At 47.0% G+C, this 24106-nt stretch overlaps 1 protein-coding gene across 2 annotated transcripts in view; it reads left to right on the top strand.

The window, feature by feature from the left end:
* The window catches only part of MROH1 (maestro heat like repeat family member 1), a 2813132-nt gene that overhangs the window by 1580869 nt on the left and 1208157 nt on the right, over nt 1-24106 (top strand). For both annotated transcript variants that reach the window (XM_069621886.1, XM_069621885.1), the window contains one exon: nt 16357-16436. In XM_069621886.1, the coding sequence (XP_069477987.1) occupies nt 16357-16436 (80 nt within the window). The remainder of the gene's footprint in view (nt 1-16356; nt 16437-24106) is intronic.

Here is a 24106-nt window from a genome sequence, read left to right as displayed (position 1 = left end):
AGTAAGCTGCCCATATATAGGGTCGCACTAACCAGCCACGCAGGTTTTCAACATATGTAATGTCAGTGATGGCGTGGAACCTCCTCTTACGCGTCTGCATGTAACTTTTTATCGCTAGAACATTCCTGGGCAGCTTAGGTATTTGCTGGCACACCTATCTTGTAAAAATAAAACTAGTTATCCTTGCAAGAGTTTCTTGGGCCTTTTTCCCTAGGGGGTTGTATTTTTTTCCTTTTTGTTGAGCGTTTAGGGGCATGCCTTCAGATCGTTTAGGGTTCTTTGTTCATCTGTGACAGTTCCATTTTTTTTATATAATCTGAGAAAAGAGGCATCTAGTATAAATGAGTTTTATAAGGACAGGGAGGGAGTTTTTGATTAAATAAATTACCCTCCCCTCCTTTAAACAGGTCTACGCACAAGATTAATTCTGCTCTGATCTTAGCACCTGGCCATTTGATCCCTCTGATTGAAACATCTGCCGATATATCCGGAGGGACAGAGGAGTTCATAGTAGTATCAGTAGTAATTTCAGTGCTCGTAGAAAAAGTTGGCACTGAATTAATAGCCCGCTCATTTAAAGCCTTCAGAGGCGGGGTCTTAAGAATGGTGATTGGGCCCTCAGTGTTAGGCCCTCAATTCCAAAAGTCACATTGGGGAGTCGCGCAGAGTCAGGACCCCTGTTTTTGCTACACAGGGCAGTCGCCATGACTCACAATACTGAGGTAATGCTTTGATGGAAACTTAAATTGATTTTTTAAATGGATTGTGACAGTCTTGAAAGAGGCTATGAGTCACCCCATTATCCAGCGGGTCCCAGTTCTGAGACTGTATTCAGTTTCAGGTGAGGAAGCCAATTTTTAACAAGAGCACAGGCCAGCCATTATTAACAGAGCAAACGTATAAGTATTCTAATTTTACCGCAGAATCGAAGATATCTCTGGATCCTTGCACCCTCCACCAAACGCACTGCAGCACACCGATGCGCTCTGCAGTGTTCTAGGTTTATGAAGGCAAGAAACCTCCTCTTCCTATGTAGCAAGGCAATAAACAGGGAAACAAAATAACCCTCTAATCCCGGAACAACAAAACATACTGCAGAACACCGCCCCTCTGAAAGCTATCCAGCATGCTGCAGCATAACTAATGACGGGGCTAAAAATAAAATTGCCTCCCCACCCCAACGAGCAGCACTGGATACTCCTTCAAGCAGGCAACCAGTTAAAGACCACCTGCATCACATACAATGCAGTCAAAACCAGAACACAACCTGCCCGAGAAACTTCCAATCTCCAGACGCCAGAACGTCACCAGAAGACATAACATTGCCGGACTTGAAACAAACCTGTAAGAAAAAACAAGAAATGTGCCTTTTCCTGCTATGCACCCTGTCTCAGGAAAATGTTAGCAATAAAGGACCTAAAGAACCTTGTCTTCAAAGGGAATCTTGCCGCTCACTGATTACTCCAATCAACCCGAATTCTCCCCCTCTGGAGCTCCATCCATGCCCCTCCTCATATCCAGCTCGGCAGCGGAGAAGGCAGTTGCCTGCAGAGAGAGTGCTTATTCAGTGTAATTGTGAGGAGGAGCTAATCGGGACTCCACGCAGAAGATTTAAAACATCCTTCCTCAAACGGAGCGGCCGCGGAGAAGACAGTCAACTGCAGTTTCCCGTGGGAGACCCGGGAATGGAGTTGGGAAAAGCTGGCTCTGGTACAACCTGTGTTAACTCCACAAACTTTAAGAACTTCATGAACTCTGGACATAACTAACAGTTTGACATATTGCGCGGAATCGGGAGCGGACCTGATTGAAACTCCTTTGAAAACAAAGAAAAATATACTCTGATGGCACTCGCATAGAATCCTGATAAATTCTTGACACAGTTGTATCGTGGGAACCCTGGGGGCTATGTCAGGCTGAGACGAGCTGTTAGATGCTGTCGGAGCAGGAGGTAGAGAGCGCAGCTTGACTACTTCCAGTGCTGTGACTAAGAGAACTGAGCACTTGGCACTGTTGAATGATTGCACACCCTGCTGATAACATCGAGAGCATGACTGTGCTAGAAGAGGGTTCGCTGCCACTCTTAAACTGAAAGTGATTATGGGACTGACTTGAAGCCGGGAAATTTGGAGTGATACAGCCTACAAGTGCTCCATTAGTGCCTCAGGAGTGACCTTAAGCCTTGTAGCCTCGAGGCTGGAGCTCACTATAGAACCCAGATTGATGCACGATGACGGCTATAGCCTGAGAAGCAACCGGAAAAACAAAGTCGAAACAGTGAACTCGGCGACTGTCGTCACTCACTCAAGAGATCTTTGCAGGGACCCGGATTGGCAAAGAACGGTGAATGACTCAAGAACCAACACTTTTATAAACGGAAAAGCTTTGGAGAGTACGAATGTGGGGCTGAGTACTGAGAGAAGAGAGGTAGACTCAACAAGTGCCAAAAGTAATACTAACATACTTCTCTGCCCCGTCCCCTTTCCTCCATACTGTATGGGTGTCCCTCGCGAGGGACTGGAGACAGAACCTTTTTCACCAGAAAAAATCTTCCTCCCCTATAAATTTAGAGGCACGCAGGGGCACGGCCCTGGGAGCATGCGCTCCACTGACTCCGCCACCGGAGCCGCTCCCCAGTCCCCTTTTCCGCATCGATAGAGGTGGACCGTTTTCACCAGCCCTCCTGGGTTTGGCTTCGGCCTTGCAATTCCATGCGCTCTTCCCCGGATACTGTCTTTTGTCTTTAATCAGGTACTCGGTCCACTGGCGCCACGCTCCTCCCCGGCACATGTCAACGTCTTGGGGCTTCAGGTGTCCAGCCTGCGAAGAGCTCTTCCCTACGTCAGATCCCCACGCTCTTTGCCTCCGCTGCCTTGGCCCCAATCATGGCTGGGAAGGTTGATTCTGCGTGTGATGTGCATACACTGTGCGCTCACAAGAACAGGTTAGCTCGGTGTAGGGAGCTCCTCGAACAATCCCCTCCAGAGGACTTGAAGGACTTCGTCCTGAGGTGCAGCGTAGGCCTCAAGCTCCCCCACCAAGAGTCCTGGAGGAGGCTGGGCCCAGCGCAGCAAGCACCATGGCGCAAGCATGTGGCATGCAACCTGACAAAATGTCTGCTGGGCCAGACAAAATGGCTGCTCCTCCGAGACCGCCCCCTAGTGTGGAGCAGGTGGGAGAATGAGTTTTGAGATGGGACTGGTCTTCACCAGGTACGTGGCGTATGGCATATCCTTCAGCGTTGCAGGTCAGATACACCCCGCAGGCAACAAGGCAGAGTACGCCCAGATCTCAGCAACCTCAGGGCCCTACTCCTGTGCCACCAGCCTGTGAGGACAGGTTTTTTGAGAAATTCCTCACGCTTATGGGATCCCCTCAGATGGGCACCATCCTTTGGGATGTGATCAGGGACATGCTACCTCCTGTCCCGCCGCGTGTGCCCATAGTCATTCCTCCTATGGCTCCAGCACCTCAGGCCCCCGCAAAGTCTCAGCTGCCCACACAGGCCCCGGGGGTTCCAGCTCCTCTGCCTCCTGCACCTCAGGCGATTCCATACCAGTCTACACTGCAGCCGCCGGTCTAGATCACCACACCTCAGCCTGCGGTGTCCAGTACTCCTCCACCTGTCCCAGACCAGCAGGACACCATGGTGGACACCAACGAGGAGGAGGACCCTGACTCTCCGTCTTCAGCCAAGGCATTCCATGATCGACTTGCAGGTCTGGCCGAATACTTGGGGCTTCCACAACCCGAAGTTGAACAACCAGAGGTGGGCGTCCTGGCCGAAGTCCTGACTCTCCGCCCCGCGGCTAGAACGGGTATTCCGATGATGGACGTTGTCGCCTTGGCCAAAAAGGGATGGTTTAAAACCCATTCGGTGCGGCCCACTAATCGGCGCCTCAACGCCAATTACAGGCAATTGAAGGGGGATAAACTCTTGCTATCGGCACACCCTCAACCGCACTCTTTGGTGGTTAGCAGCCTCCATCTACTCTAAGCCTTAGTCTTACTCGGCCACCTCGCCCCCGGCTCTGCTAGGCAAGGAGGAGAAGATCTTGGCGGCATATGGAAAGGTCTATTCCAACGCCTCCCTGCACCTTCGTCAGTCTAATGCGGATGCCATGCTCGGAGCCGTTTACCAGAGGCTTTGGTGGGAAATAACCAACTTCCTTCCGGAACTTCCGGTACACGGTCAGGTGCGCTTCAAGGTGGGGGTGGCAGACGCAAAGTTGGTGGCCCAAGACATCATGGAGCACAGTGGTGCATATAGACACCTCAGGCCGTGCCATCTGCATCGCCACAGACATGAGATGGACTGCCTGGTTGCGGGCTACCAAATTCAATCCGTTGGTCCAGGAGCGCTTATTGGACATTCCATTCGAGGGTAGCAACCTCTTTCATTCCACCACTGATGAGGAACTAGATGAGAAGAACGGTTTCCATACTGCAAAATCCTTATCTATCCTCACAAAGTCCTCACCCAAGAGGTACAGGGAGACGCACCAGCGTTCCGACAAGTGGCGGCTCTTCGGCGGGTTCTGGGGATTCCAGGAACGAAGGTCCAGGCAGCCAGACCGATATCCAAGTCAGCACCACTGCAATCAGCACACAGCGGGTAATAAGGGCTTCTTTCAGTCCCCCTCCTCAGCCCCAACCTCAGAGGGAAAAAAAGGCATGACATTCCCAACCGGGGTCCACGTGTCTTAAGGGGAGGAGAGGAGAAGAAAGGAGTAGAGAGGAGAGGAGAGGAGAGATGCTTGCCCTTCACGCACAGTATTGGCGCGCGAGGTTCGCAGACCCCTGGATCTTATCAGTAGTGTCCACAGGCAACGCCTAACTGTTCCTCCCTCTCCTCTCTCCTCCCCTCCACTCCCACAGATTGGGACAACAACTCTGTTGGTGGAAATTCGATCGCTCGTAGAAAGCCAGGCAGTGGAGTGGAAGAAGTCCCATCGGGGTATGGGCTTCTACTGCAGGATTTCCGCCGTACACAAGAAGAACCAGGGTGGACTGAGAGTTGTGTTGGACCTTTCCACCCTGAACCTTTCCCTCCCTCTTCAAAAGTTAAAGATGCAGCGCTTATTGCGGAGACACTGTGCACGGGGGACTGGATGTGCTCCCTGGATCTGAAGGACGCATTACTACACGTCCCGATCTGGCAGCCTCATCGGTCCTTCCTGAGGCTCAGGATCATGGGCTTCCATTTCCAATACAAGGTTCTACCTTTGGCCTCAATTCAGCCCCAGGGTCTTTACCAGGCTTATGAATGCATTGACAGCCCTTCTCAGGGCCCAAGGTCACCATGTCTATCCATTCCTCCTCCGCCCTAATGAACACGCTACACAAATTGGGATTCTCCATCAATCTCAAGAAGTCACAGCTGCAGCCGACGCAGAGCCTGGTGTTCCTGGGACACAAGCTCTGAGAGAGTTTTTCCCTCGGAGGACAAGATCACAGCCATCAAGAGGGCCACGGGTCATATTCTCAGCAGAGCGGTGACCTGAGCCTGGTGGTACTAGCACCTCTTGGGTATCATGGCGACATGTCTATTGCAGTGCCATACACAAGGCTCAAAATGAGCCGATTACAGCGGCACTTCGCAGCCTCATGGAGTCAGGAGAGGGGTTCCCAGGCGGAACTCGTCAGCATTCCTCCTTTTCTCCATCAGGACCTTGTCTGGTGGAGCACAGACTGCAACTTGAGGATAGGCTGACCCTCCCGCAATCGGCACCACAGTTTACCATCAACACAGATTCTTCCTTGGAGGGCTGGGGTGGCTACCCTGGACAACCACAACGTCCATAGAGTTTGGTCTCTTGAAGAACAGGAGGCCCATATACATTGGCTAGAGCTGAAGGCGATCTGGCTCACTCTCAAAGCCTTCCTGCCGCTTAACAGTGATCATCATTCAAATGGACAACTCCACCAGCATGAATTGCATCAACAAGCAGGGTGGCACCAGGTCCTCTCCCCTATGCAGCTTGGCAATCAGCATTTGGGAGTGGGCTCTGAAGAACATTCACTTGAGGGGAATCCACCTCCCGGGGGAGTCCAACCTGGAGGTGGACAGAGCTCAGCAGATTGGGTGCAGACAATTACAAATGGCAGTTGAACTCCATCAGGTCCTTCAGGGGATCTTCAGCAGATGGGGGCACCTCCAGGTGGATCTCTCCACCACCTGGTACAACAGGAAGTGCCCTTAGTTTGCGTTCTAGCAGGGAAAGGTCCTAGGCTCCCTGGGCGATACGTTACAGTGGAAACGCATAAGCATTTCCTCCCACTCCCATGGTACACAGGGTGATCTGCAATATACGGGAGTCCCGGCACCTCAGTATCATTCTGATAGCTCTGTGGTGGCCGGCGAGACCATGGTTCTCGTAGCTGCTCAGCCTGTTGGACCAGCCTCCGATTCACCTTCTATTGTGCCCAGCTCATCTACTATCGCAGCAAGGGGGCACGGTCATCCACCCCATCCCGCAGATGTTAGCCCTTGCAGCGTGGTTCCTGAACAGGTTACATTGAAGCATCTGCGTCTTTCACAGGCTAACCTAGACATCATGCAGGGTGCTAGAAGCGATTCTACTAGGAGCCAGTACAAAAGCAAGTGGTCGAGGTTTTGCCACTGGGTTGAGTCTAAGGAGGTTGATCCTCTTACTTGCACGGTGGACGATGTGCTATCCTTCTCTGCACACCTCGTCCACTTGGGGGTGCAAATAGACACCTGCCGCAACTATATGGCGGCCATCGGAGCCTACCGGAACTCGGAGGAGGAAGGTTTCTCTTCCTCCAACCCGGTGGTTAAGACATTTGTCGGGCCTCACCAGGCTATACCCGCCTATCAAGAAGCCACACCCCGTGTGGGACCTCAACATAGTGTTGGGCGCCTTGGCAGATAAACTCTTTGAGCCAATGGCGCCCGCCGACATCAGGCTGGTCACCATTAAGACAGCCCTCTTGATGGGTCACACATCTGCACGCTGGGTCAGCGAGATCCAAGCTCTTGTGGCTTCTGAGCCTTACATTACCTTTCATAGGGACAAGGTGGTGCTTAGAACGCATCCCGCGTTCTTGCCTAAAGTAGTCCCTTTGTTCCACCTAAATGAGGAGATAGTGCTACCCACTTTTTTCACAGACCCTAAAGATGATGCTGAGAGGGTCCTGCACTGTCTGGATGTTAGACACGCTCTAAAATTCTACCTGGATAGAGCTTAGAGCTTCTGCAAATCTTAGGCCCTCTGTCACCTTTGGGGGGGGCCAAAGCCGCCAGGATATCGGGCTTCTAAGGCATCCATAGCGAGGTGGATGGTTTGGCCATTAAAGAGTCCTATGAGGGACAGCACAAGCCACCTGCGATAAATATGCATGCCCACGCTATCGGAGCCAAGGCCACAGCAGTCGCATTCTAGAGGCATGTTCTGTGGCAGGTCATCAGCAAAACGGTCACGTGGGCCACTCCTTCGGCCTTCTGCAAGCACTACTGTCTGGATGCCAGCTCTAGGTCCGACGCGGCTTTCGGCCAGGCAGTATTAAGGAACTTCTTTTCTTAAGGAGGGTCACCTCTGCACCCTCGGGCTACATTCAGTTGTAATCGTAACAGTATGGAGGAAAGGGGACGGGATGTACGAGTAATTATAAGTTACTCACCGTAGTGACTAATGTACTCCTAGTCCATAGTCCCCTTTCCTCCATATGTCCCACCACCCTCACCCCTAATAAAACTGGTGTCAATAGGCAATGGAAATCTTGTCAACGCTTCAGTCAGTCCCAGTCTGAGGAGTGGCGCCGGTGGGCGGAGTTAGGGGAGCGCATGCTCCCAGGGCCGCACCCACGCTCGCATCTAAATTTAAAGGGGAAGAAGATTTTTTCTGGTGAAGGTTCTGTCTCCCGTTCCTCGCGAGGGACATCCATACAGTATGGAGGAAAGGGGACTATGGACTAGGAGTACGTTAGTTGCTACGGCGAGTAACTTATAATTTACATATAAGCAGACACCAATATCAATGAGCATGTCATAAAACATCATTATAACAGCCCAAGTGCATGACGTGCCATTACGAAATCCGGCAAAAGACCAGCGGGAAACAAGTAAAAGTTTGGGCACACCACATAACTCCCCCGGGTGGGACAGGGATTCGGCAGACCCCCGGGCGCAGGTCGAACATGCTAACGAATTAGCCTTCGATTAGCTGCAGGTGTTCTTAACAGACTCTGTAGCGAGTGACAGTAATACCCTGCAAAGGAGGAGAGGTGAATGAAGTAGGGGTGTAACAGACTTAGTACCCGATACAAGAGTAGTCACATCGAAGCGGCTTCAAACGTCTCTTAATAAAAACAAAATCTGGGGAAAGTCGCAGAATAAACTAACCGCATACTTCGCAAGAGCCCCTGTAAAAACGAAGGCAAACCACCTTAAAAACATTGGGGAGATCACGGACGCAGAGATATTGGAGTACACATGGGAGGAAGAAATGGGAGTGGATTTGAACAAATGGTCTGAAGTCCACAGCTCAGACCCAACCCCACTACAAATTGACCAGGGACAACCGGCAACACTCAACCAAATAGCCAAACTGAGAACCGATCTACTTCCAGCACCAATGAAGAAACAGAGAAAAAAGGGGCGCCCACACCTCAAGCAAATTCACTTGAGCAAACACTGGTAACTGATATCCAGTGTATAGAGAAGATGTTACAAGAAGTGGACCTTGGGCGAATACATGCAGGATTAAGATGAGTGACAAATATGGATCCCAAATTTGTGGACCTGTTGGGTGACCTGGAAAGAACATTACTAGGCGTAAGATTCCCGCACTGGACGATGAGGTTGATAACAGAGACGAAGATGTTCAAAATAATCAAGATGAATCGTCTCTCTCACTGACACCTAATTCAATTCCTCTGGTTTGGAAGAAAACTTGAACAATAAGGTGGCCCAGGCAGAGACTGACAAACCTGGTAATCAGACAATTTCAACATCAACTGTATCTAGAGCTCTGGTTCTCTCTAGGCTTGACTACTGTAACAGCCTCTTTTTAAATCTGCCTGCCTTTTCTCTCCATCCTCTGCAACTCATCCAGAACAGGACTGCAAGACTTGTCCTTGGCCTCAAGCCCAGGGATCCTCTTTCTCCAGCACTGAAATCTCTCCATTGGCTCCCAGTGGCTGTGAGGATGAATTTTAAAACTCTTTGCATTTTCCACAAGGACTACTGGGGCCTGGGACCAAAATATCTCCAGCTTTCTCTTCTGAATTATCTTCCTACTCAAGCACTTTGCTCCTCCAACTCTTTGAGGGTCATTCGCTTTCCAAGCAACATATTGGGGGCAGATTCCTCTCTGCGGCTGGCGCCTCCCTCTGGAACAGCCTCCCTGCCTCTCTGATACTTGAGCAGAACCATCTCCGGTTCCAGAAGCAGCTCAAGACTTTTCTCTTTGTATTGTTTTGATTAAGGATTTCTAGAGCGCAACAGGTCCTGGCAGCATCAAGGCGCTAATGAGAGAGAATAAGGTTGCATCAGGTATTAGAAAAGAAAGGTTTTAAGCTGCTTTCGGAAAGAAGTAAAGACTGGGATGCCCCGCATCTGGTGAGGGAGGGCATTCCCCAATGATGGAGCAAGCACAGGGAAGGACCTGCCTCCAGTTCGCGCCCGCTTAAAGTGGGGGACGACCAGCAGAGACTGATTAGCTGATCGGAGAGACCTGTTCGGTTGGTAGGGTGAGAGTCTGCATTGGAGAAACTCATCCCCGACGTGATGGATATTGCGATGAACAATACATAACATCCTGAACTTCACTCTGCTCCTGACAGGGAGCCTGTGGAGGTGACGAAGAAGGTTATGGGAGTGGGACATTCTAGGAGCATTTAAGGCGAGTCTAGCCGCAGTGTTTTGGAGGATCTGAAGACGGAGTAGAGCCTCTGGTTGCCCAAGATAGATCCCATTACAATGATCAATTGATCCCATGATGGCGGCAGTCACAATTATTGACCTGGAATCAGTCGGAAGAAAGGGAAGGACCTTCTTCAGTACTTTAAGTTTGACAAAACCTGTTTGACAAACTACAGAGATTTATGCTTCTCTAGAGCCAGAGGCCATGATTTTAATGCCTAGGCTCTTGACTGAGGTAGAGGGATCATGACAAGGGCCAAAGGCGGTAGGCCAATATTCCGAGGTCCAGCATTGTCCTACAGAGATGGGGCCAACTACCAAGATCTCTATTTTCTCTCCATTTAGCTTATGCCAATTGTTGGCCATCCAAATCCCCACTTCTATTTGCTTCTGCCTTCTCTCTTCCTCTAGCTTGCTGATCTCCTGTCTGATACTGCACTGGTTACCTGGCTACCCTCTGAACCATGGGCCCAGGTTCCTGTCCTCCCAGTTTCAATCCTGCGCTGCCTCCTGGCAACCCTGCACTTGGGGCTGTATCTGCAACCCTACAGCCCCCCACACCTGTACTCGTGTATCACCTGTTTTTCTGCTCTTAACACTTGCACTGCCACCTGCTGGCCGCACCTTTGGCTTTCAATGTTTGATCCTATGTCTTGTACTTGCTCGTCCTCCCCTTCCCATGGCACTTCTCCCCTTCCCCTGCACTTGCACAATCTCAATGTCACTGGGCCTAGTAAGATCGTTGTCTTGTTCCCTCTTGTTCCCCTCCCCTCGTCGAGCCTTGAAACACTTATGTATAGGCGCGATATAAATAAAATATATCATGTCCACTTTGACAATATCACTTGCACCATTTATAAAACTGCACGAAACAAACGATTTGATGAACAATCAGACCACGTTAATAGCCATGCTTCACACACAAAACTCATTTTTAGAAGGTTACAACACAGCTATGAAATCCAGAAAGGAAGCAGACACTGTGATGCAACTTGGAGACATCATGAAGGAAAGGCCATCAAATAAACAAGCTCACATGAAAAAAGGCAGAATGGAATAGCAGAGAACCCGCCCGAGATAGGAGACACCCAAGTGCAACTCAGTATGATACCAAGCAGATTGAACGTGATCCCTAATACAGACGAGATCATATAATATCATGTTACAGAAACTGAAAATTACTTGGAACTAATGGCAAGGGCACCCAAACACCCCTGGACCACGACCGAAAATGCAATTGAAGAACTGTCAGGCGCATTGGTGTTCTCTCAAGAGACCAAGGACAAGCAGGGGGGAGGTGCAATGTCGTAGAGGCTGTGGGGGGAGAAGGTGATCAAAGACCAGAAGAACACTTCCACATCTTCCAAACTAATAAAAGAAAAAGGCAAGGGAGGATGTGGGAAGGAAACCAAAAAACCAAAAGCAGAAGATAAAAATTAAATCAATTTATTCAAGAACATTTCAGAGAAATTTAACAGTGCCACCTTCACCAACAAATTCACCGAAAGTAGGGCCGAGGAAGTCCATCAAGAATGTGCAACCAGTAATAGATGAAACACTGGACCCACAGACAAGTGCGACCCCAGGGAAAGGTGATACACCTGAGACGGTTGCGGTCGAACTGCTAAACATATCAGTCTATACCATAGATCTTGCGGATGATCCCCCAAGAAGTCATTGATACCACAACCCCTAATTCACCGGTGTTTGTGACCCTGGCACAGAAAAGATATAAAATAGACGATGAATGGAACTTGCTAATAAATGTAGATAATGAGAACAAACACTGAAAGTATTGACCTACAAATAAACGCCAGACCATCTGGAGACCTAGACTCATTCCAACCAGCAGTCAATGTAAGATCTCAGGATCCCCCAAAAAACCATCAGACTTTGTGACCTTGGCCCAGAAACAACTGCGAGCAGACAAGCAATGGAAATCCACCACTAAGAAATCGGACAGTGAACATTCATAATGAAAGAATAAACCCAATAATAAACAAGAGGCAACCGGAAAACCAGGAAGGTCAATCCTTGGTCTCAAATTTAAGAACAATGGAACCAGAACTTGACACTTCTACTAAAAACAATGACGATCATCAGCCTAATGAAAGGGGAACAATTGTATCTCCAAAAGGAGAGCGGGACAATTGTATGTTGTTGAAAACTGGTTGAATCTAATGCAAATATTATTTTGAAGAGAGGAAACATTTTGAACCTGTTTTATTGCATCCCAAAACTCAGAGCGATTTGTTCGTCGGGCAAAAAAGTGGTGGAGTTTGAAAACGCGAAAAGCCTTGGACAGGGTATATCCACTGGCCCTGGAAGTAGGGGTGCGGGAGGTGGCACAGCACCTCCATCAATTCTGGATGTAGTTGACATTTGGCAGCTTGGCTGTGGCCTCATTTTCATAATTTCATGTTGTAGCAGTGCAGGCAGTTAGTGGCATCCTTAACTTGAGCCCTTTCAAAGGTAAGGGTCAGTGGTTTGTTAACCCCCTTCCTGACAGAAGAGAAGAACATTTCAGAAACGCCTTTCCTGTTTGTGACTGTAATGATGCTGGGTCATGTATAAGGCTGCAATGCCTAATTCTTTACATCTTTGATTTTCTTGAAATTATATTATCTGGCTTCTAGTATAATTGCAGGTTAACATCTTCTGCAGTATAATTTTTTTTTTTCCTACAGCACTTAAGGGTATTTCACACACATGCTTTACAAATATTTTTCCCAAATGTGTACTATGCTAGGACAGCATGTTTGCTTCACTGTTCTCATCTGTTCTCATTGGCTGCACTGAAGGCAGCTCTCCAGCAGTAGCATATTTTGCCTCATTTGTGCAATTTTGGGAAATTGTTTCACTGCCATTAGCGATAAACATGGTTGCATGGATGGGCCACTCAGAAATGGAGCAGAGAGTCTGTGCTACTAACGGTTCAGGACAATCCAAACTGAAATTGCGTAAATTGGAGGCGGAATTGGAGACCCACATTCAAAACTTGGCAAGTAAGAGTTTGTTTTATTCGAAACAGAAGTCCTGGGAATCGGGTGATCGTAATGGCAAACTATTGGCGTATAAGCTTAGGGAGATGGTGTCTGATTCATGTGTCTCTTCTATCCAAACTGATGGGGGGGTTACTTTAAATAGAAATGGCGATATATGTAGTTACTTCAAGGGTTATTATGAGGCATTGTATGGAGAAGATTGTGACCCAACTTCTGATAGACTGGACACATTTTTTGAGAAAATTTTACTCTCAAGCCTGACTCAGGAACAACGTACCTCTCTTGATGCTGCAATCGAGGTTGCTGAGGTTAGTTTGGCTATATCGCAAATGAATGATGGAAAATCGCCGGGTCCAGATGGTATTGTCTCAGAATTTTATAAAAAATTTGATGTTCAGTTGGCACATGTGTTGTGTGACCTTTATAATGATTTTGTAGTATCGGGTATGATGTGTGATTCCATGAAAGAGGCAATGATTGTGGTGATCCCAAAACCTAATAAAGATCACACTAGATGTGGGAATTATAGGCCTATCTCAATGCTAAATGTGGACCTTAACATTTTCACAAAAATTTGGGCTAACAGATTGGGTTTTTGTATGAGAGATCTGGTTGATGGGTCACAGGTGGGTTTTATTCCAGGGAGATATGGTTATGAAAATATTCGAACCGTGTTAAATGTGGTTGATGACCGATTTGGGAAGGACACAAATGAAGTCATAGGTTTTTTTGATGCTGAAAAAGCCTTTGATAGGGTAAACTGGAAATTTCTAGAATTCACTTTACTGAAAATGGGTTTTGGATTTTTATGAGGATGGTAGATTGTATTTATAATGATGTTAAGGCCCGGGTGTTGGTTAATGGGGTGGTTTCAGATCCATTTCAGTTGTTAAGGGGCACGAGGCAAGGCTGTCCGTTGTCACCTTTTTTGTTTGATTTGGCGTTGGAACCTCTGGTTACTTATCTCAGACAATGTGAGATTATTAAGGGTATTAATGTTGGGAAGGTTGAAGTGAAAGTTCTATCGTATGCTGATGATATGCTCCTTATGTTATCGAATCCGGAAGTGTGTGGAGATGTAATAAAATCAATGTTTCAAGAAGTGGGTGAATTGTCAGGACACAAGGTGAATTGGGACAAGACTGAGGTTTTTCCTTTGTCTGGTCGGCGTGTGAATACGGTTTTGAACACTTGGAATTGTAAATGGTCTCCAGAGGGGGTTAAATATCTAGGAATTCATATTATTGGGGACTTGAAGAAATTACAGCAATATAATCTGAATTTGGTGCATGCGCAAATGTCATTGTTAATTAGGAGATGGGAGAAATTGACTCTGAACCTGTGGGCAAAGATCAATGCAATTAAGATGGTTCTTTTGCCAAAAATCTTATATGTTATTCAATCCATCCCGTTGTTGTTGTAGAAGAAGCAGTTACTTAAGATTGAGAAACTATTTTCTTCTTTCTTGTGGGGTTCTGGTAAGAGGCCTCGGATTCCGAAATACATGCTAGTGCAAAAAGTTGAAGATGGAGGTTTTGAATTCCCTGACTTGATGAAATACTATAAAGCGTTTGTACTTAAAAAAAGCTCATATTACTTTAGGGATAGAGCGGTGAATGAACCAATTTGGTTGCGTATGGAAAGGGGTGTTTGTGCTCCCTTTGACTTGAGATCCATATATAGTATGGATAAATTGCCGATTAAGAGATTGAAGTTGCGCCCGGTTGTGGCTACTAGACAAGTAATTGGGGAGTGATTTCGGGATAATGATATGAGTTATGGATTCAGTAGAGATGCTTCTATATGGTACAATGCTGCTTTGCAGATTGATAATAAATGTTTGAGTTGGCCTAGTTGGATTAATAAGGGTATCCTGAAATTGGCAGATGTATTGGATGGGGATAGGTTATTGAGTTTTGAGGCATTAGTGAACAGGTATGGTTTGAGGCGAAGTGAATTGAATAGATACTTGGCTTTTGAAAATTTGATAACTTGTAGATTGGTTTTGGCTGATGGGTCTATTGGAAATAAACCGGAGATTGCTACCTTATTGGAAGGTCCGGAATATGGAGTGCGTACTTATATGCAATTTATGCCTATTAATGAGAAACTTCGGGAGGCATGGTCTAGATTGAGAAATACTTGGTCTGATGATGTTCTGGATGAGATTTCTGAGTTGGATTGGAAATACATTCTAAAGGTTCATTTGCATTTGGGTCCTGATATGGGCTTACGGTTAATTCGACAAAAAATTATTGGGAAGGTGTATTGGACACCGGTTAGGATGTTTAGATTGGGGCTCCGACCGGATGATTTGTGTTGGAGTTGTAACAGGGATAGAGGTACTTTAGTGCATTTACTGTGGGATTGCCCGAGAGTGCTGGACTTTTGGACGGCAGTGATTGATAGAATTGATTTGATTTTTGATGTGATTTTGCGGAGGTCGGCAGTGAATGTCATCTTACTTTCCCGTAAAGATAGGAGTGGTCGAATTGCGAGACATTCTTGCTGGATTGATAGGGCCATTATGGTGGCTATTAAGTTGATTCTCAGGGTTTGGAAATCAAGGAAGAAACCTAATGTTGATGAGTGGCTGACAGAATTACATGTGTTGGCGCAGTATGACAAGGTTTCATTCCATAATAAAGATAATAAAGATAAGGATGAAGATTATTTGAGATTGTAGGGTCCTTTTATGGCCTTGTATGGCTGATGGGGAGATGGCATTGTTTGGCGGTAATGGTATTCGAGGTGTAGAGAGTGGGGTTCCTCCTTTTTTTTTTTGTCTCGTCTCGTCTCGTCCCGTCTTGTCTTGTCTGGTGTGGTTGTGGTTCTTTTTGATGGTTGTTTCACTGGTTGGTTTTCAGCTTGAAATGAACTGTTTAAGATACTTTTGTCAGTTTGTATATTTCATGCTTATACTGTCTGTGAAACATTGTTTATCTTACTATTGTTGTTTATGAGAAAACTAATAAAGTGTTGGAAAAAAAAAAAGAAATGGAGCATGAAAATAGTGTAGTATTATTGGCAGCATTGCTAATGATGGAGGTTGTTCAAGATGAAGGACTGAGTGGAAATGACATCCAATTGCTTGGGTTTTCAGTTTCAGCAAAACAAACTCAATTCAATCTGTATGTCATTGGGATTGAGCACACTAGAAATACTGATTAATTAAGACATAAATGATTCCTTTGGAATTTAATATGTAATGAGTTAAAATATTAGCATCGTGGCATTGGGAATGGTATTACTAGTATTATTAGGGTATGTATTTAGCGTGGGCCTAGCTTTGGGAAGCAGCCGAGTGCTTTCCAATCATAGATTTCTTAGGCGAGTCACAGTTCTGAACTCGGGCAACATTCAAATACTTATTTTGCCTGCCAATACATCATTTCTTTATTAGTAAGTTCACTGCAGAGCAGTCACAAATGGTAACAAGGCTCTCTTTTATTTTGTTGCTGACAGGAGTTCATAAAATCGGAGCCTCTGGAGTCCATGAAGACACCTCTCCGTCAGAGAGCCATTATCTGCTGCACGTACCTTGTGTATCCTTTCTCTGACACAACCTCTGCGTTTATAGTTCCTGTTTGACAATGATTTTTTGCTGTAATAGAAAAAGCAACTTGGTATGCATTTGTGCCCACACATTTTTCAGAAAAGGATGGAAGAATCCTTGTCGGCTGTTGCACCGTATTTCTCTGCAGAATGAAGTAATTAAGTACCTCATTGATGTGCTATGTCATGTCTGTCACTCCGTTGGAGAGTCTCCCATCAGCGTGATTTTTTGAATCAGGCTCTGGATTCACTTATGAAGAACCCATGATAGCAGATGTCCCCTGGAAACTTGACCATCTCTACTGGAAACTGCCCTTTTGGTCTAATATCAGTTATACCAGAAGAGTGAGCAAGTTGCAGGTGTGGGTGTCTGGTAAGCAACTGGTGTTCTGTCAACCTTGCACAGTTTTTCATTTTAAGCTGGTTTTGAATACAGCTCCTTCCTTAATCTCGAATGTATACTCTTATTTCCATTTTAGCCACGATGTCTATTTGCATAATTTGAATGTGGCTAGGACTTGAACGCTTTATATACGATGAGACCTTTACAGAGACCTGACCATCTTTTTGTAACTCTGTGTGATGTTTCACAAGGACTTAAAGTGGCCATTGCAGATATTGGCAGGTGGATTATATCTTTCATTTTTCGTGGATCGTGTCCCCCCCCCCCCCACTGATTCCTCATCTTAGATATGTGTTTCCTACTTTGCAGTTCTCTGAAAAAAGAATTCGACAGCAGGGGGCGCTGTGCGACTTTTGAGGTTGAGACCTCTCAACGCTCTCTATTCTTGCATGCGGACGTGAAGTTAATGGTGCTATAAATAGTTTGCACTACAGCCTCAGTTCTGGTTTTCGGCATCCCAAGCGCGCTCCCTCACTCCCTCTTCACTATTATTTCCTTCAAGGCTTGGTACTCAGCCCTCTTCTTTTCACTCTCTAAACCACCACTCATCTCCTCCTTTCACCTTTCCTTTAACCTTTGACACCCAGATCTTTCTCGCTTTCTCTTCCTGTGATTCTGCTCTGCACTCTACTATTTGAAACTGTCTTTCAGCTGTCCAGAACTGGATGTCTTCCCATTTTCTACATCTTAATCCTTCAAAAACAGAGGTTCTGTTCTTTCCCCCACTACTTTTTATCCCACTGCATCTCCCCCTTCCCTTTCCCCTTTACCTTTCCTTTTCCCCTTCAGCGTGCAACCTGGGTTTTCTCTTTGATCCTTCCCTTTCCTTCTCCCTTCATATTTCCTCTATTGCCCGCTCCTGCCTGCCGCTATGCTCTGTTTAACATTCACTGTCCTCGCTCCTATCTTTCGCTACTAAACGTCTTCTCTTTTCTCTTGTCTTTTCCCACATAGACTACTGTTCATCTTTATTGCTTGTTCTCCCATCCTCCCACCTTCTTCTATCCATGTACAACTCTTACGTTTGTCTCCTTTTTTCTTTACTGCCTCCGTCCCCATCACATCCTCCCTGCTCTCAATTTCAACCTGTCTTTTGTATCATTTTCTCTCAATTGTTTTTAAATGCACTCATGGCCTCGCCCCGCCTTACCTCTCCTCCCTACTCTTGTTCTATGCCCCTCCATGCCCCTTACGATATGATATGGCATTTGTAACGCGCCTATACACAAGTGTTTCAAGGCGCGACGAGGCAGGGAGGGGGGAACAGAGGCAAGACAGACAACGATCCTACTAGGCCAGGTGTCATTCAGATCGCGCAAGTGCATGGGTGTAGGGAAGGGAAAGTGCAAGGGGAAAGTGCAGTACAGGGTAGTGGAACAACAGATAAATAATAGGGCCAAACTGGTGGCAAGTGCAAGGTAAGTGCAGACAAGTGCTGGGAAAGGGGGGCTGTCGGGATACAGAGATAGTCCCGTAGTGCAGAGGTTGCCAGGGAGGCAGTGCAAGTGGAGAGTGGCCCAGTTGCAGGTAGAGTGCAGTTTTAGTATGGAATTTAGCAGGGGAGAGGGGGGGAGAAGGCAGAAGGAAAGAGGAAGGTTTTGAGGTGCTTCCGGAACCGGAGATGGTCCTCCTCAAGTTTCAGGGAGGCAGGAAGGCTGTTCCAGAGGGAGGCCCTACCGCGGAGAGAGATCTACCCCCAACTCGTTGCTTGGAGAAGCGGCTGACCGAGAGGGAGTGGGAGACTGATGAGCGAAGAGCTCGAGAAGGAAGATATTTAGGAAGAGAGAGTTGAATCTCAGCATCTATTTCTTCTAACTGTTCCTAAGCCTCCCTGTGCCCCGTCTCGTTTCCGCTCTTTTTCTCTTTTGGCTCCTAAAGATTGGAACGCTCTTCCCCTCTCCCTTCGCTCCTCATCTCTTTGCATTTTCCAAACAAATCTTAAACTCTATCTTCTTTTGTCTCTTGCGTCTCTTGCTTCTGAAAATTCTTCGCTTTGTCGCTTTGCTGATGTAACCTTACCTAAACCGCATTTGTGCCATTTTGATTTGTACCATTTTCAGATTCTCCTTTATTGTTCAGCGCCTTTGGCGAAAGGCGGTTTATAATTTCAATAACATTCAAATCCACACTCTCGTAGCATTTCGTTTTTGTTAGGGAGCATTCTCATTCTATGGCTAATTTCCCTTACCTGTAGAGTCCCCCAGCAGCTTTGCTGGATTTGAAGGTTTTTTTATTTTCTCCTGCTAAGAGGGAGACTCTTTTTTCCCACTCTTAGGCATATTTGCTATGCGTTTTCTAGGCTATTTTTTGTGTTTAATGTCTATGGGGTTTATCTCACCCTCATAGGAACCATCTTTATCCACAGGTGTTACACAGCACCCTCCGTGCAGTGACACAGGGGTGTCGTAGCGACCTCCAAACATAGACTCCATACCCTGAGACTGACTACTGTCTCCCGCGGCATGTAAAGTCCCCATTGACTTTACTAGTCACTCTTTATGAACAAAACCAGTACAAACCATCTTACTATGGAGGTACTGGCAAGGGTTAATAGTTTTTCCCTTATGTTCATTTTTGAGAGGGTACCGTACAGTCCCTCTCAAGTTTCTGGCTGGTGGCAGTGGTTACTACCAAAAATATTCGGCCGCAAATATTTCCCTATGGGATTTTCCCATTGTTCGAGGCTATCACATTTACTGACAGCCTCTAACATACCGCCGGTTTATTTTTATATTAACTTTCCTCTGGTAGGTTTTATTTGCCAGAACTTTTATATACATTCTTTCTCTAAGATCCTAACCCAGGTCGGGGATCCTTTGTTCGTCCTTTTGGCGGGCTTCTGGCAAGAAGCCCTCCTTTCGGCGCCACTGAGTCTGGGGTGGACCCATTGTGTGGGAGGGCGAGTAGGACCCCTGGACAGGGTAGCCTCAGCAACCCATGTCGCACTCTGCCCTGATAGGCTGGAGGGTCTCCCGCCAGGATGACCACTCCACTGTGTGAGTGACAGCTAGGCTGTATGAATGGGGATCTTTTTGCATAGAAGCAGGGTCCTGAGGACTGGAAGAGCAAGACGTCGCCACTGGAACTAAAAAGCCAAAGAGGAGAGAAGCCAAACACCTCTGTACCAACTGAACCACCGGTGAAGCCCTGCTGCAGCATCTCACCACTTTTCTCCACACGACTAGAGAAGATCTTCATCTGCAAGAGCCTTCTTCGCTTGAGCCGGTGGGGCCAACCAGTTTGCCAATCGCCTTCCAGGACCTGCCTTGGCCGAATCGCCGGTGCCCTGCACTCGGAGACCGGATAGCCAGGCACCCGTCCACCTGGACCGCGATTTAAAGGAGCGTACCTTTTATTTCGTTTGGCAGCACTGCGGCTGGCTTCATCCCTGGGCAGTGCAGTAACTCGAACCTTCCTCCACGACAAGATTCTCTCTTCCTCTTTTGGATCTCCCGAACTGCAGGAACTGCCGGTAAACAACCGCCACCGCAGGAGCCTCTTCTACATTTTAAGGTACTTTGTTCCGCCAGGCCTCCCTTTTCGTTTGGTAGGGCTACAGGTGTTTTAAATCCTTTACCTACCTGCTGGGTTGGCCGCCCCGATCATCTAACATTGTCTTTCACCTTCTGCAACCAACCTTTCGAATCGTTTAACAAAGACTTGACTGCAGCTACAAGAACATTTTTGCTCCTGGGCTCTTTGCCCTGTGCCAGAATCAGTGGTATTGACTCTGGCTGAATCTGTTATAACTGCCCTCTCTAGATTGCTTCTCACCTAGAAATGTGTTGGTGCACCGAACTCTTATAACCACCTTTTCCTTCCCACTTTTAAAACTTGTGAAGTGCCATTTTACTCAGTGTTCACCTCAGTATTATACATGCTAAAGTACTGCCTTGCCTAAACTTCTTCACAATCTTATTGGGAAGTGTTGCTAGGGTGCCTAAGAGTATATTCCTGTATAACTTGTCCTTTCCCTCCCTTGTGAGAAATTGATAGAGTGCCATTTGTGTTTGGTGTTCACTGTGCCGTTTTGTTCAAACTTGTCTACAATTTAACCAGGGAGTTGTGTATACTTTTCTTGACTGATTTTAACTTGCTTTAATAACTGTGATCTATGTGTTTAACTAGAAGTGTGTAAAATAATTATATATATTCTTTTTAATACAAGCTTTGGTCAGTGTTTCCTTGTACCATTGTATTGTAGTCCTATGGTGTAAACCCTGAATACTGCTCATCTCCCTCTTGAGATAGGTCTGACTGCTTAGCCACAGCTAGCAACTAAATCTTTGTGGTAGAGACTGATACCAAAGGGGATTTATTGCTCATACCTGTAGTCTTAATCTTCTGTAGTGCTCCCTAAGGGAACTGCACAGGATATTTCTAACAGTCTTCACCTCCGAAATTCTGCAACGCACGTAGTTATCTTTTGACCTTTTTCTCAAAAAAATGACTACTCGAAAGCAATAGGTTTCAAAAGATGCGAGGACTGCGATTCGAAGATGTGAATCACAGATCCTTGTGGGATTTTGTCTCTGGTGCCTTGGCACGGCGCATGATGCCATTGGGTGCAACTCCTACCAATTGATGATGAAAAGTCCTTGAAGGAGAGAAAATTGAAGTTCGCCCTAGGTCATGACGTTTTGGAATCTCCCACTTCCACTGACCTCAGAGGTCGTAGTTCCGCAGGTGAGAAAAGAGTCCAGGGAAACCCTCCAAGCGATCATGTCTAGGAGTTACTCTCACCATTCCTCTTCTTGGTCCAAAAAGAAGAGACTTCACCACCCTTCAACGGATGCTTCACCCAAAAGGCGACCGGTGCGTTTTCTCCCGAAAACCACTTAAGCGGCAGAATGGGATGATTTTAGGCTACAAATTGAGGTTTTTTTTAAGGCAGCACCCCTGTTCCTCGAAAAAGATGGGTAAGGATACAGATCCCGCCACGTCCTCCAAGATCGGCAGGGGCTCTGTCATGTTTTCTTCACTTTGTGCCCAAGAGCCAGAATCTGAAAGTTTCAGAGAAAGCTACCTGCACAGCGTTGATTTTGTCGACCACTGGTCCGGTGCTCCTTTGATGCCAAAAGCTGCATCTGCCACCTCCTCAAAGTGGGCTTCAATGTCTAAGGGACCTTTGACATTGCAGTACGCACCCCGATCGTGTTTGGTCTTCTTTAAGTCCTTTGGGTCTATTGCCTATTTGGTAGGACGATGACAACTATGATGTTCCCTTTGGTTTTGAATGCTTTAATGGCAACTTTACCCTTATCTGGGGGACAGTAGTCAGCCCCAGAAACGGAGTAGGTGGGAAGTCTAAAAGACAACCCTGTGTCACTGCACTGAAGGTGCTGTGTAACACACACAAGAGTGGGGCTACTGAAGTGGTGTACTCCAGAGTCCATACTCACAAAAACAGATGAAATACACATGGCAAAACACAGGTAAGAGTGGGGGAAAAGCTCACACTCTTACCAAGTGAAAAAAATAAACTCCAGAAATCTAGCAAAGCTGCTGGGGGACTCGCTAGGTAAGGGAAATTAGCCATTGAATGAAGATTCTCCCTAACAGACGTGACAACTGATGTTCCCTTTGGTTTTGAATGCTTTAAGGCATCGAACATCCTCGATGAATTTATCTGAGTATTTGGTTTCCAAACTTCGAGTTTCCAGGGAACTCTATACCTCCCTGGAGGTCAGATTCAAGAAATCTGGCATTCCCAGCCAAATGCAGCCTACAGGAATGGAATGAACAATGTCATTGATTACCTAGGTTGTAGTTGTCCTGCCAAGGCCATTACCCAAGATGACCTTACTGATATTCTGGACAAGGGTACTCGAAAGGAATCTGTCTTGCCCTTCCAAACAGTCCTGAGGGATCGCCCTCATTCAATTATGGAAAAGAAGAGTTGCTGCTTCAGCAGTCAACAAAGACATAGTCTGACAATACAAACCACCCTGTGTGCATCCAGATTTATTTGTCTAAGCATCCAACTCCAGAAAAGTCTAGTGGTGCAGGCAGCCACTTCTACATCTAAGGCTTCAGCCTATCCCTCACTTCCGCCAGAGAGGGACGATAACAAGTATGATGCCTTAGCAAAGGAGGTTTTAACTGCTGGGAGAATGACATTGAAAGCTGGAACTGAAGGCCATCTGGCTAGCACTCAAAGCTTTCCTTCTGGTCATTGGGGGCAAGGTTGTCCTCATCCAGACAGACAACTCCACGAGCATGTACTATGTCAACAAGCAGGGGGGGTACAAGATCCCCTCCACTGTGCAGACTAGCCGTCAGCATGTGGGAATGGGCCCTGGAGAACCTCTACCTCACCTTCCGGGGGAGTCCAACTAGCAGGTGGACAGGCTCAGCAGGCTGGGAGCTGACAATTACAAATGGCAATTGAACGACCAGGTGCTGAGGTAGATCTTCAGCAGATGGGGGCATCCTCAGGTGGATCTCTTTGCCTCCTGGGACAACAAGAAATGTCAGCAGTTCTCGTTCTGGCAGGGACAAGGCCCCGGCTCCCTGGGCCGCACCCCCACGCGCCTCTAAATTTAATGGGGAAAGGTTTTTTTCTGGTGAAAAGGGTTCCATCTCCCGTCCCTAGTATGGGACACCAATGCAGTATGGAGTATGGAGGAAAGGGGGACTAAGGACTAAGAGTTAGTCACTACGGTGAGTAACTTATAATCTTTGGACTATTGTCGCAGAGCCAGCGGATAACACCCCTGAGGAAGAGATGAGGGATCGTTTCTACAACCTGTTTAATGATGGGAAGGAAGCTTCATGCCAGTCCCTACAATCAGGTTTGGACTCAGCCGACTGTGTGGGCAGTTGCATGGGATCCAGCACAGTAGCTATACATTTTGCATGGCTTCCAAGGTCTGGCGTCACACTCAATGCTCAGGCCAGGCTACTAGACATGCCTTTTGATGGGTCAAATGTATTTTGTCCCAAAGCAGATTACAGTTCGGAAAAGCTACAAGCTTCCAAAACCACAGCGTAATCTCTGGGGGCTGCAATTCGCCAGCAGCAGGTACCCTCAAAAAATTGAGGGGAAGATCTTTTCACTACTATTCCTCCCTCGACCAAAGAGGTGGTAAAGGCCAAAGCATGCAACAACAGGGTCAAAGAAGATTTCCCCATACAACTTAGATGCAGTGGCGGAAAAACTGCCCCAGCAGTCGCTTCATCCGTGCCCATAGCTGCTCCTGCAGCCCCAAAACAACAAATCTCTAGTGTGAGGGAGGCTGACCCGACATTTAGAAG

The sequence above is a fragment of the Ambystoma mexicanum genome, chromosome 5q, assembly GCF_040938575.1.
Source record: "Ambystoma mexicanum isolate Mex_15411 chromosome 5q, UKY_AmexF1_1, whole genome shotgun sequence".
Classification (NCBI taxonomy): domain Eukaryota; kingdom Metazoa; phylum Chordata; class Amphibia; order Caudata; family Ambystomatidae; genus Ambystoma; species Ambystoma mexicanum.
Note: the sequence above shows the minus strand (reverse complement) of the source record. Positions and strands in the feature narration are given on the sequence as shown.